At 40.2% G+C, this 19,687-nt stretch overlaps 1 protein-coding gene across 5 annotated transcripts in view; it reads left to right on the plus strand.

Moving 5' to 3' along the window:
* ARFGEF3 (ARFGEF family member 3) overlaps positions 1-19,687 on the plus strand; it is a 90,963-nt gene that overhangs the window by 52,509 nt on the left and 18,767 nt on the right. For 4 of the 5 annotated variants that reach the window (XM_061623967.1, XM_061623968.1, XM_061623971.1 and 1 more), the window contains 14 exons: positions 1,262-1,428; positions 2,688-2,922; positions 5,834-5,941; positions 6,794-7,009; positions 7,191-7,301; positions 8,555-8,705; positions 11,831-12,145; positions 12,483-12,616; positions 12,707-12,852; positions 13,453-13,632; positions 14,678-14,822; positions 16,461-16,583; positions 17,691-17,794; positions 19,178-19,322. In XM_061623967.1, the coding sequence (XP_061479951.1) occupies positions 1,262-1,428; positions 2,688-2,922; positions 5,834-5,941; positions 6,794-7,009; positions 7,191-7,301; positions 8,555-8,705; positions 11,831-12,145; positions 12,483-12,616; positions 12,707-12,852; positions 13,453-13,632; positions 14,678-14,822; positions 16,461-16,583; positions 17,691-17,794; positions 19,178-19,322 (2,280 nt within the window). The remainder of the gene's footprint in view (positions 1-1,261; positions 1,429-2,687; positions 2,923-5,833; positions 5,942-6,793; positions 7,010-7,190; positions 7,302-8,554; positions 8,706-11,830; positions 12,146-12,482; positions 12,617-12,706; positions 12,853-13,452; positions 13,633-14,677; positions 14,823-16,460; positions 16,584-17,690; positions 17,795-19,177; positions 19,323-19,687) is intronic. The other variant, XM_061623970.1, reaches the window with a different exon arrangement.

The following is a 19,687-nucleotide window of genomic DNA, read 5'->3' on the forward strand; positions in this document are numbered from 1 at the left end:
CCACATTCTAATCTACTTGCAGCCCTATGAATAAATTCTGTGGAGTTGACACAGGTCATGTCTTTGTAGGCTGGTTCCAACATAACTGTTTCTCTTTCACAAAAGGAATCTATATGAAAAGGTTGTATCAGAATCTGAACTTTTTAGGAAAGATCCACAAACAAGGTACTACAATCTGCTTCTTCTCATTGATTTTTCCAAGAAAATCCATGTGGAATTTTTATTCTGACATAGCAGTTTGTCAAATGGAGGAATACACATGAAAATCAGCCTATTGAATTAGTTCAACAAACACAGTTTTAACAGTGTTTCAGTCACCATGTTATCTAAATGTCAAGTTTATAAGTTGTATTATAATAGATGTACATAACATGTGTTTCAACAGTATATGGGGAGTCTTGAATGCTAATCTATTTTCAGAGGAAATTATCCCATAACCTAGAGATCCAAATGTTTTAATACACTTGACTACTCATACAAAAGCTGAATGTTCATGCTTAGATAGTCATATATAAGAAGCAAGCTGTTCTATACGTTATTAATTAGTTGTACCCACCAATATGGTAAACTGCTGTTGTGTGCAAAATTGTGCCCTTCAGAAGTTTGGGAAGCTTCCCCCACCCACCGCCATATGTTCTAGAAAACTTATTTATCGAGAATATCAGTGTTAAAATCCATTTTGGCTTAGTGTAGCATCAAGTGCTGTGGAGTGTTATGTAATGGTACACAACAGGGTGTGCCGGTCCCTTTTCCTGCCCTTTTATAACATTTTCTTTACTCCATAAAAATTAAAAACAGTACTGCTTTTCACTTGTGTCTTTGTACAAACAAATACAATTTGGTGGCATCATTGTAGAGATCACATCTGTATTAGGATGGGGGGGGGGCTTTCAATAGAAATATTTTTTACTTCTCTTTATGACATGGTTTCCTTCCCTTTCTCCAGAGCGCTTGGCCAGCATACATGGGGGTTATGCCATGTAAGGTAGGTTAGTGATAAGATTGGCCAAGACCATCCATTCAGAGAACTCCAGGTCTTATCCGAACCAAATCCAGCACTTTGTTTACTACACCAGACCTTTTAGCTCATTGCTGATAGTGGCATATGTTTCCATCGAAACACAGCAGTATCAGATGGGACTGTGCAAGGGACTTGCAAGTTACTGAAATGTGGGTTATAGTTCAATAGTTATCTGCCATTGAACCACTACAACTAGATTTCTCATACACAGCACTTGTTATGTCTCTACCTTTTTGTTAGGTATGATGCATGCTCCGGGATTTGAAGGAAACACCAGCTTTAGCTTCCAGAGTTTGATGAATGCAGATAGTCTGTATATGGTCTCTCACTACACTCTCCTGCTTAACCTGAAGCTGTCCAATACAGATTACTACCGAAAAAAGCCTGCCCAATCCCCTGCATTAATGGTGAGTGGGTATAGAATGCAAAAAAACCTGCAGTACTACTTCTGTCGGGAAGTGTCCTTAATTGTGAGGAACACCACACATTTGGAACCATCCTGAATTCTTATAGTCTGTTAATCCACAGCTCAGTGCTCAGACTTAATCCAGGTTGATGCATGGGTTTAAATCAGAGCTACTGGGTCCGAAATCTGTTTGTGTATCTTTCATGGGTTTGATGGATGGGGACTTAAAAGAAAACAGAGGGCAAGATTTTTCAAAAGGCATTCTAAAAAATGTTTTGAGAAGAAAAATGAAAGTTTATGCAAATGTTTTCAGCCTGACTCAAGTGGAGTATTGCACTCTGATTATTTTACTAACTTTGTAGGGAGAGAGATACTGCTTATACCTCATCATTCTCCAGTTTGCACAAACATAGTTTATTGAGTTTGGACAAAATTGTGACCTGTAGGTTGTTAAGAACCAAAAGCAAGTTAAGAAAGCTTTACTTATTTATATATTCGTTGGAACAATTTCTGTACTGTTAATATTTAAAGAAAACATAAGTTAAAACATCTTAAATAAACAGAAAATACAAAAAATACCAGGGACTTCTGCATTCTATAAAATACAGTTAACAACTGGAGTGTCCTCTCTATCTCTATCTTTAGTATCAACATAAACTTTACACATAAAATTCAGCAGCAAAAATACAAGGAAAATTAATAATAAATATTAATATTAAACAGAATATAAATATTAAACAGAATATCCTCTAGACACCAGAAACTAAAATTACAAGTAAAAATTAAGTAAAAGGTATAAATTCAACCTTTTAAAATAACATAATAGACAATTAAGCAAAAGAAACATACTTCCCAACCACCATCAACAAATCATACCATTAAATGAAGCAATTACATTCCCAGCCTCCTATATAACAATAAACACAAGTTAATCTAACTACACCTGGAACTACATATCATTCAGTTCATTCAAGCACACCCTTACATGATCAACACACTCACATCACTCAAACACATCTAACCAACATACTCAAACATACTATGGCATGTACTGTATGCTAAGGAGAGAAGCAAAGCATGTGAGCCTGAGGCTCATGGTTGCTCATATAGGTAGCATCATGAATTGCTGTTATGTCTCAACTGCATCAGAGAGAGAGAGAGAGAGAGAGAGATGTTGATATTATGTGCACAAATAGATGAATAATTTTACCTATGCTTTTCACCTCAGTTTTATGCTTCTGATCATGTCTGTATTTTTAGAGATCTCTGAGGAAAAGCAACATGCCCAGCAATGCTGTGCAAGCTGAACTGTGCTGTTCTGTTCTGCAGAAGGAGTTTATGAAGCAGGTCCAATCCAGTGGAGTGTTGATGGTATTTTCTCAGGCTTGGGTTGAAGAGATTTACCATCAAGTACTGGAGAGAAATCTTCTTGGCGAGGCAGGATACTGGGGAAGTCCTGAAGAGCACAGCCTCCCACTCATCACCATGCTGACTGGTCAGTACCATGATAGTATAATACCGTTTGAATACCAGGACAATATAGAAATAAATACACATCACTGGTTAAATGCATTGGACCAGTGTCCAAAATATTAGAAATTAATATCATGGGGAAATCGACTGATATGAGCAAAATCATGTAAGTTGCGTAGTAGCAGCAGCAGCAGCAGTAGTAATATTTATATCCCACCCTTCCTCCCAGAGGAAGCAAACCAAAACACTAAAAGCACTTTAAAACATCTTAAAAAACAATTCCAACACAGATGCAGACTGCTCTCTACTTAAAAGGCTTGTTGAAAGAGGAAGGTCTTCAGTAGGTACCGAAAAGATAACAGAGATAGGGTCTGTCTAATATTTAAGGGGAGGGAATTCCAAAGGGTAGGTGCCACAGCACTAAAGGTCTGCTTCCTATGTTGTGTAGAACGAATCTGATTTGATGATGTCTGCAGGAGGCCCTCACCTGCAAAGCGTAGTGATTGACTTGCTATATAAGGAGTAAGATGATCTTTCAGGTATCCTAGTCCAAAGCGGCATAGGGCTTTGTATACTAGAACTAGAACCTTGAACTTGGCTTGGTAGCTAATGGGCAGCCATAATGAGGTTTTAAATCAAGGGCAGCCAATAGTGTGCCCTCTAGAAATTGTTGGACTCTCTGCTCCCAACAGCCCCAGCCAGCGTGGCCAGTGGTCAGGAATGATGGGAGTTGTAGTCCCAACAGCATCTAGAGGGCACCTATCCCTTTTCTAGATACAGTGTTCTAGGGCTTAATTGCTATGAGCAGACAGTCCCCTGGGAGCAAGACTATGATTAGTCATGCACTGTGTTTAATCTTACAGAATGTCTGTAATTTCTGGGTCCACATTACACTTATGCCATTTGTGAGCTGAGGTCATCTTCTGAGGTTTTATTCAGGGTGCCTCTACTCTCTCAGGAGGAGGACCTTCTTGGGTGGTGGCTCTTTGTCTCTAAGATCTGATCATTAATTCTTAATTACTTTCACATTTTAGGTGCCAGATGAACTTTTACTTTCCCGGGCCTTTTAATCTTTTTGCCTCATTCATTTTACAATTGTGTATATTTTTATGTTGCTTGTACTTCTGTTTTTATTCTGTTGCATTGTTTGTGTATTGTTTTTGCTGGTTCTTGTTAGCCATCTGGAAAACATAATGTATTGAAGGGAATATAATTCTGTTAAACAGACAAACAAATTCACCATTCTCTAGACTTGTTTTCCTTATGCTGACAAATATGAGGTAAAATTGAGTTGTGGGTTTTGCAGAAACCTCCCCTTGTTACACACTTAGACCAAGGGTGTTTCCCTTCAGTGAAAAAGTGTGCTGTTTTATGGACAAAGAAGCTCTCTCAAATTTTCAGTGTATTTTTATGAAATCAGATTATTAATATATGGACAGAATGAACAAATTATGTCCTAGGATGAGACTGTCGCCTTTAAAAAGCTACCACAACTGTTAAAACTGAGATGTTCCCAGGCAGCTTTCTATATCAATTGCTCTTTTCCCATTACCAGTACTTGCTACACAGTCAAATATTATTAAATTTCACATCATACTGTCTGTCTCACACCCTTCTAAACTTCACTAATAGCAAACTGAAGTTGTTTCAGAAAAATCTACTGATACTTAGACAGAAAGGATTTTTCTCCACCTGAATGCATATGTTTTCATATTCCACTCTATTTGAATCAATGTGTCAGCACAAATTAGCTTTAATTTATACAAGGAGTGGAGAACCTCCAGCTCACAGGCCAGATTAGGCCCAGCACCAGTCTCATTTGGCTCACAAGGCTGTTCTCCCCAAACTGCAACCATCTCCCCCATACCTAATGCCAGATGCAGGGCAGATAAAGACATGGCTGGATCGGCCGTGGTCACCTCGATCATGCAGCTGATCCCTGTAGAAAGCAGGATTGAACTCACCACCCATCAGCTGATAGGCAGTGACTTCAAGGCTGCTGGATCAACTGTGTGACCGATTTCCCATGGAGATCTTGACTGAGCAGTTGATCCTTCAGAAAGTAGGATTGAACTCACCTGCTGGATTAGTGGCTTCAAGCCTGTTGGATTGACTGCACAGCTGAACAAAGCAGAAAGCAGCTTTGCCAGCCCTATCCTTAGCACTTGGGAAATGCCGAGCATGGGGCTGACAAAGCCCTTTGCGCTGCAGTTCCCAAGTACCCCATAACCAGATAGCTGTCATGCGCTTGGAAAGAGCTGCACAAGGGATTCTGACAGGTGGGCGGGATAACCCACCTGTCAGTCATTGGATATTGTAATGACATCAGGTGTTTGACAGGTGAGTGGGCCCATGGGGGTGGGGACTGATATGGATCTGGCATACCTGGCCAAAAAGGTTCCTCAATCTTGATTTACCTTTCATGACTAATAACTTAGATTTTAAAGATGCTTTGTTTTAGTGGTTCAGTCAGACTTAAGAGGCATCTCCATCACTTACAACAGGAAGTGACAACTTATGCGTGTGGAATGAATGGCCATCATTGTACAGATCAAATACCACAGCTAGAGCTTTCTTACCTCACATATAAAATGGGTCAGCTGACAGTAAGTCTTCCCTCAGTGGAATAGGGAGAGAAATAATTTCATTCACCATAACCGCCATGGACTCCCTTAAATCTGCTGAGGGGAGTCCCCTCAGTTTTCTGGAGAAGATTTAGCGTGTGGGAGGGCACTGCAGGGGGCAAGAGGACTCACTGAAAATTACTTCCCATCAGCTGTCAACTGGGCAGCCCTGTTGCATAAATCTCATACAAGTGGAGGCATTTCACACATACAGATGCAAGTCACTTGAGGGAGTTAATTAAGGAATTTCCCCATTTTTTTGTTCTAACCCCATAGTAAACTTCCTCTTTTTGTTGTTTTTATTTGCAGACATTGATGGTTTGGGAAGCAGTACAATAGGTGGGCAGCTAATGGCTTCTGCGTCCTCGCAGTCTCCTCTCAGCCAAACCCGAAAGCCGGATGATGCAGTTATGGCAGGTAGAGGATCTGCAGAGAGTGCACCATGACCCAAATTTCGTATATATTTGTGATACTTTGGACGTTGTTTTTCTCTTAACTGTTGTATTTTCATGTTGATTTTTTGTTTAGTTTTTTTCTTAGATAGAATACTTATAGCTTATGGATAGTTTTTGTTAGATAGTGAGGGTGCCTGCCTAATGTCAGTGGGCAGGGATTTCCAAAGCACAGGTGCTGCCTGGGTTTGAAAAGACAGCTTTTATCTTTTTGTACTGCTATGCCCCAATGGTTTCCTTTTACTGTTGATTCTTGGAATCTATGTCTTATATTCAATAAAAATGGATTCCTAGCACCTGCCTAGGTCAACATTTCCTGAACTGGAAAGTTTCTAACAGGATAACTAATCCAGGAAAAAAAAAACTCTTTGCAACAGCATGTTCAGTTGAACCCGAACTGATACTTAATTCACAACAGAAGATGCCAAACTAAACTCATCATTAGGACCACATCAGGATTTTTTTTTCTGAATTAATAACAGGTGCGGAGTGGGCAATTTTTATTAGGATTGCAGCACACAGGGAGGGGAGATTAATCCTTTCCAGCTTGCATCCAGTACAAAAAACCCTCCTCAACACTGCAAATAATAGCTTTTTTTCCTGGGGGCTGATAGTGCTAGGAGGTATAGATTTTAAACTTTTCTCCCAACACTCTGTGGTCTTGATGAAAATCACGTGCCTCTGTACCTCCTGTTAATTAAGAATGAACAAATCTTACATGGTTCCTAATGATGCTCTTAGTGTTATATCTGCTTTGGCCTTGTGTAATGCTTGTATTTCCCAAGACTCCATCTGTTTCACCTTTCTGTTGCTTCAGGTGTCGCTTTTGCTCGATACCTATTAATTGGCTGCTGGAAGAATTTGACAGATACCTTATCTACACCTCTGACTGGACGCATGGCAGGAAGCTCCAAAGGATTAGCATTCATTCTAGGAGCTGAAGGAGTCAAGGAGCAGAACCAGAAAGAGAAGGATGCCATCTGCATGAGTCTGGACGGACTGAGGAAGGCAGCCCAGCTTAGCTGTGCTTTAGGTATAATGCATTCAGCATCATAGGTCCCATTTTTATGTGAACTTTGGCAGATAGACATCATCCTTGCAAGGAAGTTTGAAAAACACAAGTATCTTCACCTTCCTCTTCGTATTATCAAAACTTCAGCTAGTAGATAGCTAGCGGGAGGCATGAAAATTCCTTAGTCTTGTTTTTGTTGCAGGGGTTGCTGCTAATTGTGCATCTGCCCTTGCTCAGATGGCTGCTGCTTCATGTGTTCAGGAGGAGAAAGAGGAAAGGGAGGCCCAAGAACCCAACGATGCCATCGCTCAAGGTACAACTCATCAGGGGATCCACTGGTTATCATTACTTAGCAATGACATGGGCCCCATGCTGGTCATTCTACCTTGTTGTGTCGGTATTAGGAGCACTTGGAAGCCTTGTAAAATTTAGCTGTTTGGGCCTGCCTATAATAGGGTTTGCTCTCTTTGGGTCTTCTGTAAAGATCAGAAATGGCTGTCTCCCTGCAGAGAGCTAGAGCCTACAAGGTTCTGAAAGCGGTGGGCAGTGGAGGGGGTGGCAGGGAAGCAGTAGTGTCATGGCAAATCCAGAAATGCAGGGTCGCTTCATGATAGTCATACCATGCCCCTTCTCAGCCATGCCCCCTTACTCAGTTGATTGCTCTCCATCGTCATCTCCACACTCCTTAGTCCTTTCTGCACCTGCCTTCTCCCACAACAACAGACATCCCTACCACCACGACGGACATCCCTAGGAGCCAATCATCATGAAAGGGAAGTATGTTAACTACTGAGAAGACTCTTCCTTTCATTCTGATCGGCTTCAAACAGCAGGAAAGGACAAGGAAGCATGTTGGAAGGTTCCTCTCAGTGCTTAATACACTCCCCTTTCATGCTGATTGGCTCTTAGGATGCTGGAGGCATAGGAACCCTGCTCCCAAAAAAGTAAGGGGTCTAAAACACCCCCCTCAGACCTCAGACAACTATACCCTACGGGGGAGAATCCCATTGGGTAAAAACAAGGACTGCAGTCTTACAGTACATGCACTTATCTGGGGATAAGTAGCATTGCTAACAATGAATTTGCATAGCATTGCAGTCAAGAACATTTAAATAAACTAAGGAGATGTGCTGTAGCTAGTAGCGGCCTATGCCTCTTAGCATTCATCAGAAGATGCAAAAGAGGCTTTCTGTGCGTGTGCATGCACATGAAACTAAGCATACCTAGTTCCATGTGTATAGACTCATCCATGCACACTAAAAACCTATCCAATTAGAGCTCCCAGTCCCATGGAAGAGCCTGCCTGTATACAAACCCTTTCATGCTTTCCACTGATCAGATGCAGGTTCTGCACAGGTCCAGCGAGCGTGATCCTCCCTCCTTCTCCACGCATTCAGTAAATGCAGCTAGCCAAGGTGTGGAAAAAACTTAGGGCCTGTGTGTAAATTGTGCAAGAAGGTTAAAATATGTTTTTTAAAAAACTTGTTTATGGTAAACCCCTGCCTTGGTTGTTTTGACATAACAAGTCATGATTTCCTTCTAACTTTTATATTTATAATGGCACAGTGAAACAGAAAGTGGAGCAAAAACTGGAGCAGATGGGGAAAGTGCAAGGGGTCTGCCTCCACACAGCCCACGTTTTGTGCATGGATGCCATTCTTCATGTGGGATTGGAGATGGGAAGCCATAATCAAGACTGCTGGCTGCACGTATTTAGGTATGGAATTTGAAACTGTATGTTCATCCCCCAGTTTGAGACAGTTTAGGCTATACTCAGACACACCATTTCTTTGAAATGTAGTGTAGTGGTTGTAGTGGTTAAGGTGTTGGACTACGACCTGGGAAACCAGGGTTCAAATCCCCACACAGCCATGAAGCTCACTGGGTGACTGCCTCTCAGGCTCAGAGGAAGGCAATGGTAAACCACCTCTGAAAACTGCTTACCACGAATATCCTGTTCATAGGGTCGCCATAAGTTGGAATCAACTTGAAGGCAGTACATTTACATTTTTTATTGATTTCAACATGCCTAGTTTGCTACCCTTGGCCTCTAGAGGACTTTTCTAACTCCACAGAAGCAACCAAACAGTGAGCTTGTACTGCAAAAAGAAAACAAAACATTAAATGCTCAAAAGCGAGTTGCTGTTTTACATACACTTGCCAGAAAATTTGATCGTGCGCTGACTGAGATTCAGTTATTGTCTAAATTACAGTTATAGCTGTTTGTGTATGGGAGAGCTTCTTTAACTGATATGCTAACTACTTGAGATTTTCTAGGCTGTGCCCATGCTTTAAAACAGACCACCAGAAAGCCAACCATTTGGAGATAATTACTTTAGCTCCACGCAGAATCGCCTTTACTGAGCTAAGGTTTAATTTCATGCCTTCTGCCTTTCTCAATGGTTGCTGTAAGAAACTTCCCTTAGAACACAATTTTTGTGTGTTTTGTAAAACAGCTATAGAGAATGTTGTTCATTATATTACCCAGTGTTCTGTATACAAAGATCCTCATGAGAAATATCTCTCTGAGTTTTGTGGTAAGAAAAATTTTGTTACACCAAGTGATTTTGTGTGGTTTTTGCTATTGGACAAGGAAAATTATATCTCAATACATGTTTCCTTATTTGTGCTGGCTTCAGCTATGGGGCGGTATATAAATGTAATAAATAAATAAAATAAATAAATAAACTTTGAATTATCTATGTTTGTAATGGCATATTGCTAAACAAATAAAATGACTACTAAAAAAAATTAGTCACATGTTTTTCCTTTTTATAGAGAATTCTCTCCCAATCTATGGGCTACTAAGTGTTAGGCAATGGCTCAGTACATGTGTGACATTTTACTGCATACAGGTCTGATTTGCACATTGCATTAAGCCAAACTATGCCATGGTGCACATGCGCGAGCGTGTAGTCTTCCAGAGAGGAGATCACAGCCACTTTTCTTCTCCCTGGTCATTCTGCTGCTGCTCTGTAGTGAGCTAAACTATGGGCTTAGGACTTATAGTTTAGTTCTCCCAGACAAACCATGAACTGTAAGCCATAGGACAAACTTTCCTTACAGCTTGAGCTTAGGTTTAGATGACATGCTAAGCCAAGCAAGCAGAACAACTGGATAGGAACAATCTCCTTTTTCTGAGCCTGCACGTGTGCACTAAGCCATGGTTTGGCTTAGTATGATGTGTGAACCAGGCCATAGTTGCCCAAAGAATTACCCTTGTATCATTATGTCTATTATTTATATATAGCAGGAGCATTAAAAAAATACTATATAACCCCAAAGCAATCCCTCCTCTTTTCCCCCCTTCCCTTATACCATGTGAGTTCTGATATGCGACTTCCTGAACGGAAGAGCTCTGCAGTCGCCACAGTGCACCTGTCACATGACTGTTTTTGAGGTTTTTCTCCTGGCCAACCCATATTTTTATCTCACCAATAGCATCTGCACTGATTTTCAATACCCCATAGCTTGCCCTTCCCCCATAAAACTTGCCCTTCCCCTTGAAAACCTGGCTCTTTAACCAGGCTTGGGAAGGGGGTTAGGGTGGCAGAGGGTAGTTCCGTGGGGGTTTATTCAGTTTTTAAATTTTATACTGTTTGCTTTTTGAATTGTTTTTACATGGATTGTATTGTATTTTGTTGTACATTGCCCAGAGTGGCAGATTAACCTCTGCCAGATGGGCGTCTAACAAATCTAATAAATAAATAAATAAATAAGCACTGAGCATGTTCATGGTCTTTCTATAACATCTCAGAAGTTAGAGAAGAAGGCCGCAAATAGAAGGAAATTTCCTTTTGTCTTGCCTCTGTACCTCCAATTAGAGATGGAGGAAATTTCGTTTGGTCCATGTTTGAAAGCGAACAGATCTAATTTGCATGTTCCAGACTGATACATGTATCAGAACATACTATGTGTAGAAATGTGTACACTGAGATAAAAATGTGTATTTACATAATTTTGTGATAAAATATATATTAAAATATGATTTTTTGTAGTGATTAAAAACATAAATTCACAGATTAATGTGAAAGGGGACGGAGCAGACTAAATGAATGAACACTTGCAAAATTCACATGGACTAGATTGATTGCCCCCTACCTCCCACCCATGGGTCCATGTCAAGAATTTATGTATTATTACTTGTTTTGTTGCATTCTGTCAATTTTTTTTTGCCTTTTAAAAAATTATATGTGTAAAAATAGCCTCTTGATTTTTAAACTTACTTTTCAACTACTATTAGCTTTTTTTACTCAGTGCAAAGCTAGTATTTTTCAATACTAGATTTCAAATGAAAACATCATCCTTTTCTTATAGTTATTTATTATATCTCTATTATATGTAATACTATTCAAAAGCATATTTTCTGCATTTTTTCAATTTTAGAAGTCTTTTTTTGTGAAACCTTTTAATGAACTTAAACTCTTCTTGAGAAGTTATTGACTATTAAAAACATTTCAAACACATTACAATTTCACCAGCTAAAAGCTTTTGTGATTGTAGAATGGCAGAAATATCATGTGTAAGCTAACAATGAGTACAAGCATCTCTCAAAAGCTGATGTAACTAGTAGTGGATGATCCATGAAGTTTTGCTGGCCATAGCAGTTGGCGGGGGGAGGGAGAGCGGGAGAGATCCTTTTACTTTTTATTTGCAGTGATCATCTCTTAATTTCTGTGTTTAATGTTTGCATTTGGATTAGCTACCACAGTGACACCTTGCTTAAAAAAGAACTTTTGTTTCAGCAGCCTGAAGACTACTGTAGATCATCTTTAAAGAATAAATTTTCTGTGCAGTGAATAAACCACTATCCACTTCACGGTTTCCTGTCCTTTTTTTCAGGGTTTGTGAGTACATTAGCACCCTGGAACATGCTCATTTCAGTGACGGGACATCTCAGCCACCTGTAACTATTACCCAGGTTCAACAGGCCACATCAGGGCTGCAGGGAGAAGTTCAGTGTACAGACTCAGTCCAGGAACTGACTGTGGAGCAAGAGTCAATGCTGAGGAATAATCCTGTCATCCAGCCAGTTTCCATTCAGGAGCTCATCAAAGAAGGCAGCAAGGGAAGAGCTTTTGATTTTCGTGGAGGCAGCCTGATGAGTGGAAGTGGTGCTGCCAAGGCTATTCTCACACTCTCTACCCAGGCTGACAGGTATTGACAGTACATTTGACAATTGCTACGGGTTCATGTTTCTTCAAGAAACCTCGATGGATGTGTTACTGTGAATATCCCAAATTTGACAGTAGTCACATTCAGCTGTAATGCTGACAATATCAGAAAAATGTAAATATCATTAAATATATCCAGCCGCACTTCTGACATGCACTAGTAAGCAGGGAAAGGTATTACTTCTCCCAGGTACTTGTGTCTGTTTACTTGACCACTTCTTTGGTTCATTTCTATTATATGCCTAATGGTTGCACATCGAATAGCTAATTGCTTCATGATTTGGTCAGGGTAAGTGAATATTCTGCCTCTTTGCCTGAAGGCTATTTGAAGATGCTGTTGACAAACTGAACCTGATGGCATTGGGAGGTTTCCTGTATCAGCTGAAGAAAGCCTCTCAGTCCCAGCTCTTCCACTCAGTTACAGACACCGTTGATTACTCCTTGGCAATGCCAGGTAAGATTCTGAGAAACAAAGCATCATATATAGAGATATACATTTTAATTTATATTATCAGATACTCTGCACTGTTTTTTCCCCTCGTAGGTGAAGTAAAATCCACCCAAGACAGAAGAAGTGCACTCCACTTGTTCCGTCTCGGAGGGGCCATGCTCCGAATTGTAAGGAGTAAATGCCGTCCTCTGCTCCATCTTATGCGCTGCTGGAACTTGGTGGCACCACACCTAGTGGAAGTGAGAGAAATTGCACTGGGGGATGGGAGAGAAGCTTTTGTAATTATCTTATGTATTGTAATATTTTCAAATTGCAAAGGGCAATCCCAGTGTAATTAAGGTTCTTTGAAAGATAAAACACAGGTGAATGAAGCCCTAATAAAGATTGTACTCCAGAAATGTGCAGAAATTTATATATATATATATGTAAGGAAAGACATGCACATCATCAGTCTAAAGCAGTGCTCAGACAGATCCTCAAAAATAGCCTGTATGATAAGTATTTGTGTTTGATTAATTGATTGATGTCTCCCTCGAGATGGGCTCAGAGTGACTTACAGCCATTTTTTTGAATGTTAATAGTTCTGTTCCCAAGAGGATCACAGTCTAAGGAAATCAAATAGTTCAGGGGATAAAAAGCCAAATAAAATTAAAATGGCATTGTAACATAAAATGTAGTTCAAGCACATTTCCTTATTCTAACTATTTTTAAAGCTAGACCTCATCAGATTTTCTTTGAATTTCCCCCCACTCTGCTTCCAAAAATATTTCTTGTCAGTTGTTGAAAAGACATGTTTTGCTTGGCTGAAATCCTGCTTTTTACACCTTTCTTTGTTGCAGGCTGCCTGTCATAAAGAAAGGCATGTTTCTCGGAAAGCTGTCTCTTTCATCCATGACATCCTAACTGAGGTTCTGACAGACTGGAATGAGCCCCCTCATTTTCACTTTAATGAGGCGCTGTTCCGCCCCTTTGAGCGTATCATGCAGCTGGAACTCTGTGATGAGGATGTCCAGGACCAGGCAAGCTAAATCTTGATTATGATGGTGACAGCCTCCTCTCAGCTGGAAGATTTTTATTGCTATTATATACCTAGCGGTTACAATCTTCCAATTGCTTTCTGTTAATGGGAAATGACATGTGAACATTCCATGCAAGGCTCGTTGGTATTTTGTAATTCTGCACAGGCATGCTGAAATTTTATATTGGAAATGGCATTTAGCATTTGGAGAATTTCAGTTTTTATTTTAAAAAAGGGAAAAGGGAAATGTCTATCCCTCAGTCCAGGTAGGTTTTAAAGCAGGGCTGGCTAACCTGTGGCTGTCCAGATGTTGCTGGATTCCAACTCCCATACCTCCAGCCAGCACAGCCAGTGGTCAGGGATGATGGGAGTCCAATGGTATTTGGAAAACTACAGATTCCTTGCCTCTCTTTTAAAGAGCAACAACTAGCAATATCTCCAAAGTCAGGATGGATTTTTAGTTGGATTTCCAGCAATAAGAGCTTGAATGACAGATTATCTTGAGTAACTGAAGCAGGAAAAAAATGGCAAACTAAACACAGGTATTATGCTTAATATGCATAGGATGTAGGTCTCAGAATCTAGTGTTTCATTGCAGTACAGGGTTTGGGGTTTTTTTGCTTTGATTAGAATAATGTTACCAAGAAATATATTGCTTTCTACTAAATCAGGTAGGTTTTCTATAACAATAAGTAACATGATAACATTATTCTGTTGGGTACCAAGACCAGAAGTGGCTCACTGTCTGAGATCGAGTTGCTACACTAGCTTCCCAGCAGGTGGGTCACTGTTGCTTACTGGGAGGGGAGGGGCAGAGGAAAGGTCAGCACAGTACAAGATCACTGAATTGGCTCCACCACTGCATTTGTACCACACCAGCCTCTCCACTGCCCCTCTCCTTCCTCTTCCTGGTAAGCAACACCCACCTGCTGGGAAGCTAGCATAGCAGCTCCACCCCACCTGCTGAGCCGCTTCTGCCTCGCACAGCATCTTCTCTGTGTTGGTTATTTTATTCTATAATGCTTTGTGTGCTCTGATTGTACCAGGTGGTTACATCGATAGGGGAGCTGGTGGAGGTGTGCTCAACTCAGATCCAGTCCGGATGGAGGCCGTTGTTCAGTGCACTAGAAACTGTGCATAGTAGCAGCAAGTCAGAGGTTAAGGAATACCTTGTCGGAGAGTATTCACTGGGTAAGACTTTTACTTTAATCCCACTGCTTAGATACAGAAAGGCAACCTAATCTCTATAGTAAATAATCTAAAAATGGCACTGAATAAAAGAGTACCATTGATCCAGTATGAAGTTTTGCATCACAACAACGGGGTTCTGGCAGAGTTCATTTTCCCCAAATATTGAAAAAACAGTGTTTACAATTTTATTACAATTTTATTTCTCTCTCTCTCTCTCTCTCTCTCTCTTTGTAAAATGACTGATCAGCTCAAGTTTTTAGCATAATGTTATAAAAAATGGTTGAATGTCTCAGATAGGTTTTCTTAGTTTGATGCCAAGCACAGGCTGCCATCCTATGCACATTTATCTGGGAATCAGCCCCTTAAACTCACTTCTATGTAAGATTGTGCTGTCAGTCAACTAGCCACCACATTTGTGCTGGCTGCTGGTCTCTAGCAGCTATATGTAGTAGCATGTATGTTTTAATGAATGTTTTCATGTTGTGAATTCCTTCTGAGATTTTAATAGTAAGCAGTATAAAATAATTTTTAAATAAATAAATGTAAGATGCCCAGTTATTATCCACTTGGTGAGTGATTCACAGTAAGTTCTTCAGAGACACTCACATACCCTAGGTTTGTTTATATCAACTAGGAGTATGCACTGAATGCAAGAATCAGTTCATATCCCAGTTCAGTGATTTAGAAAGTGGCCCGATTTGGCTCAGATGCTTTTGGAGTCTGTTCAATTCAGGTCTAAATCAGAACCTGGCTTCAGGAGAACCAAAGGTTTGTGTCTCCCCATTCGCTATTACCAGGAAATCAAAGAGTAACTCCTTTACCTTTTGATAGACTAGATGAAATTTGCAGGCATAGTAGCTCCTCCTGAGTGGATAAAGTCTGCCAAATTTGAGAGAAAGCTGAATTAGCTTTGTTTCTCCTCAATTGCATTATCACATACTCAATCAGATTTATTTAAGAAGGATATTATTTTAAACAATAAAAAGTGTGCCAACGCTGCAGGCAACGGCAGTTGCAAACCAAACTTGTATAAAAGGTCAGCTTTTGGGGGCCTTTTGTCCCCATAGAGCCTTTTTTCTCCATTGAAAATATTGACCCTCCAGACATTTGGTGGAGCCTTGCAGATAAGTAAATGACAATCACCCAGTCCAAGGCAGGCATATGAACACAGCTGGTTGTAGCTCTCACAGAAAATCAGTTATGATAGCAGCTGCTTTGAAGGCAAGCAGGGAAGCTGGATTGAGTCTCCCCCATTTATACTTCTGTCCACGCCAAACAGTTCATCAGTATGGTTCTCATTCATTTAATGGAGGTCCATGCGAAGACCCAAATGCTGCTTCGGCACAGTTGGATGAAGGTCGATATCTCTAACAATGAAAGAGACTTGTTACATGTCAGTACAGCATGACACCTGACACCCAGAAATCTGGAAGTGCCATGCTGACACTAAAAATGTATTTCCATATACCTCAGAGTAAATCCCATTGAACACAGTGGGACTTACTTCCAAGTTAATACACATAGAATTGCATTACATATCAACCCGAAGCAACTTAGAAAACTCTTTCCAGAAGCATAATGTCTCACTTGGACTTTTAATGTATATCTTCATCAGCTAATCATCTCTTCTTCCCTCAGGAAAATGCCAGGCTCCTGTGTTTGACGTCTTTGAAGCATTTTTAAATACAGACAACATCCAGGTCTTTGCAAATGCAGCTACCAGTTATATTATGTGCCTTATGAAGTTTGTCAAAGGATTGGGTAAAGATTGTTTTTTTTAAAAAAAAATTGATAAAATATGCTTACTTAAAGGGTTTGATGTTTGTGGAGACAGATGGCAAGCTGTATACTGAATGACAGCCAACATCAAGGAATGCTGTGAATGCTTTTTAGGGTGTGCAGCTTTGTGGGGTTTGTACAAGCATTGAAATCTCAGCACTGTGATTTGGGAAAGTGCCCCCGCACAGAACTGTTATGGTGTTTTATTGTAATTCCTCCCAAGCACTGGCTTGTTCCAAGAGTGCTGGTGGACTTTTTTGGTTCCTTTTCCATTCTCTGTTCATAACCTTTTCCTTTCTTAACACGTTTATTGACGTCACTGGCCTTTGCCAAAACTGCAGGCACCTTCAGAACACTCACACATGTTTGAGATTCTGACAGCAAAAGTTAACTGCTCTTTCTTGGTAATGAGCGTGGAGGGTTGTGCTGTGTCAAGCAGGCTTTGTATCACAATAATTGGAGCTTAAAGAAATTTCACAAAGGGCAAGGCAGGAGTGGCATCAATGTCATATTTCTTTCTTATGTTTCTCAGCTCAAAAAGCTACTGAGGGGTTTGCTTCTGTTTTGTACAGTGAAATAATAAATAATATTGTTACATGCTATATGTTGGAGCCAAAGCATTCTCTTCAAAGGAGGTCCTCTCACACTTCATGTTGAAGCATTTGGCAACCTACTCCTCCTCAGGCTACTCCTTCTCGCACATCAAGAGTACACATCTGCACATCATAAGCACATTGTATGCTTCAATGGAAATGAGGCACAAAAGGGCCATCCTTGAAGTGAATATTCTGTCCATCCATATAGTGCATAGTGTGCAGCAATAGCTGTACATGGAAATAGATGGTATGGGGAGAAGAGTGGCCCTACAGTAGAATCCCTCTGTTCAGACAGGATTGAGTCCATTATGTCTAATTTCTTCACCAAGACATTCTTCATCTCCCTCCACCAGTTTATTCTCATAACCTCTGTTTGTATTTTGTGAGTCAGCAAATCCTTCTGGATTTCACAATAACCATATTGGGTCATAGTAATTAGATTGTTCAGAACATCATTATGTCATGCTTAAACATTTTCTTATTTCCCTCCCAGGGGAGGCGGATTGCAAGGAGATTGGTGATTGTGTACCAGGATCAGGATCCATGTCTACAGACTTGTGCCTTCCTGCTCTTGATTACCTCAGGCGGTGCTCTCAGGTGCACACACAGATGCTTATTCATACAGAACCATAGAAGCTGTTTGAAAGGCCATCCATTAAGTGACTCCTTATGCAATGACTCTCTGAGCTAGGGATGGGATCCATTGGCTGGTGCCAGTTTAAAAGCATTCTGTTGACTTAATAGGCTATTATCGATCCAAGTTCATTCTGTATCCAATAGCCGCTGCTTTTATTGATCTTTTTTCACTTGGAAAAAACAACAATATTAATATCAATATTTTTAAAGGAAATTATATTTTGAAGGAAATATCAATATTTTTAAAGGAAATACTGATAAATTATCATTCTACAATCGATGTTCAGAGGTAGATTTTTTTAAAGTCCATTTTCAAAAATAGCTGTGGAAATTTGCTACATTAAAATCCTTTCCTTAGCAATTGAGAATAAGTGAATTAATGGAAAATTTGGTACCAAATCTGAAATGGGAAGAATTCTAGCACAACCCTAGATTGGTCACTGCAACATGGACAAACATCCTGAGCAGCATGGGGAGTCTCGCATAAATGGCTTGCTGTATAGCGCAGCGCTCACACAGATGCAATTTCAAGTGGTGCTTTTTAGACTGAGAATGGTTCTTGGCTTTGTTTGTGAAAACAGTGTGAGTCAAGCTTTTAGTTGACCATCTGATATTAGAAACAAGTATATTTGCTGTACTTTGACTGTTTCTAATGCTTATGTGGATTAGAGGTTTGGCACAAACTCTAAATGCAATAATAAATGTGGATGAAAAGGTTTTTCCTCCCCAAGTCTGCACAATGATTTGCCAGTACTCTGTATATGCACATTCCCAGGCTCTCCACCCCACAATCACTGCATATGATTTGTTCTTTTTTTGTCTGGGTGCTGGAGTGGGACCAGTCTTGGTGGTCTCTCTCTTTTTCTGTGTTGCCATAAGAGACAACTAAGATGCAGAAGCAGCTGTCCTTGACATATGTCAGGAATGGGGACCCTATGCCCCTCCAGATGTTGTTGGACTCCAGCTCCTATAATCTCTAATCATTGGCTGGGGAGGTGTTGATGGGAATTCAAATCCAACAACATCAAGATATCTACAGATTCCCTATCCTTGACATATGTGAAAAGGTGTGACACATCACAGAGGGTGCTGTGACTGCTCTGTTTCTTTCCTTTTCTCTCTTACATTAACCTTCTGTTTTCCCTGGGGTTCCTCCCCTCATCTATGATTGTAGCACTGAACCAAGAGTCCAGTCAAATCCCCTGAGTGTATGTATCCTTCCTGGCTAGAATATCAAAGTATTGTAGTCGAGCCATTTTCTATGTAGATGCTTTACATGAAAGTTAGGAACCGTCACGCCAGTGGATACCGCAGACCAGTCACATAATTTCTCTCCCTTTTTAGTTGCTTGCAAAAATCTACAAAATGCCCTTGAAGCCTATTTTTCTCTGTGGGAAACTTGCTAACTTACCCCAAAGAATACAGGAACAATCTGCAAGCAGTGAAGATGGCATTGAATGTGTCCTTTCTGATTTTGATGATGACACAGGTAAGCAAAACCATTGTGTGATCCTAAAGAGGAACTTTCTTAAATAGCACGTACCAAATGGGGCTTCTTAGATGGGACCAGTGATTTTACATCATTGCTATTCTATATGCTTAGATAAGCTGGGAACATATCCTTCTCTGGGAGACTTAAATTGCAACCTGGCACTACTGCGATTATCATGGAGATAAGGGCTGAAATAATTAAGTCTCAAAAAAATTAGAATCAATATCATTTCTAGATGAGTTACACAGATAGCTTTTCCTCAAGAATGCAGTGTTCTCTGAGAGAAAAAAGAGGTGCAGCCCTCCACTTAGAGTCTTCATATTTATATCTCTCTATCTATCTAGATGTATACATAATTTATA

The sequence above is a fragment of the Rhineura floridana genome, chromosome 4 (genome assembly GCF_030035675.1).
Source record: "Rhineura floridana isolate rRhiFlo1 chromosome 4, rRhiFlo1.hap2, whole genome shotgun sequence".
Lineage (NCBI taxonomy): Eukaryota > Metazoa > Chordata > Lepidosauria > Squamata > Rhineuridae > Rhineura > Rhineura floridana.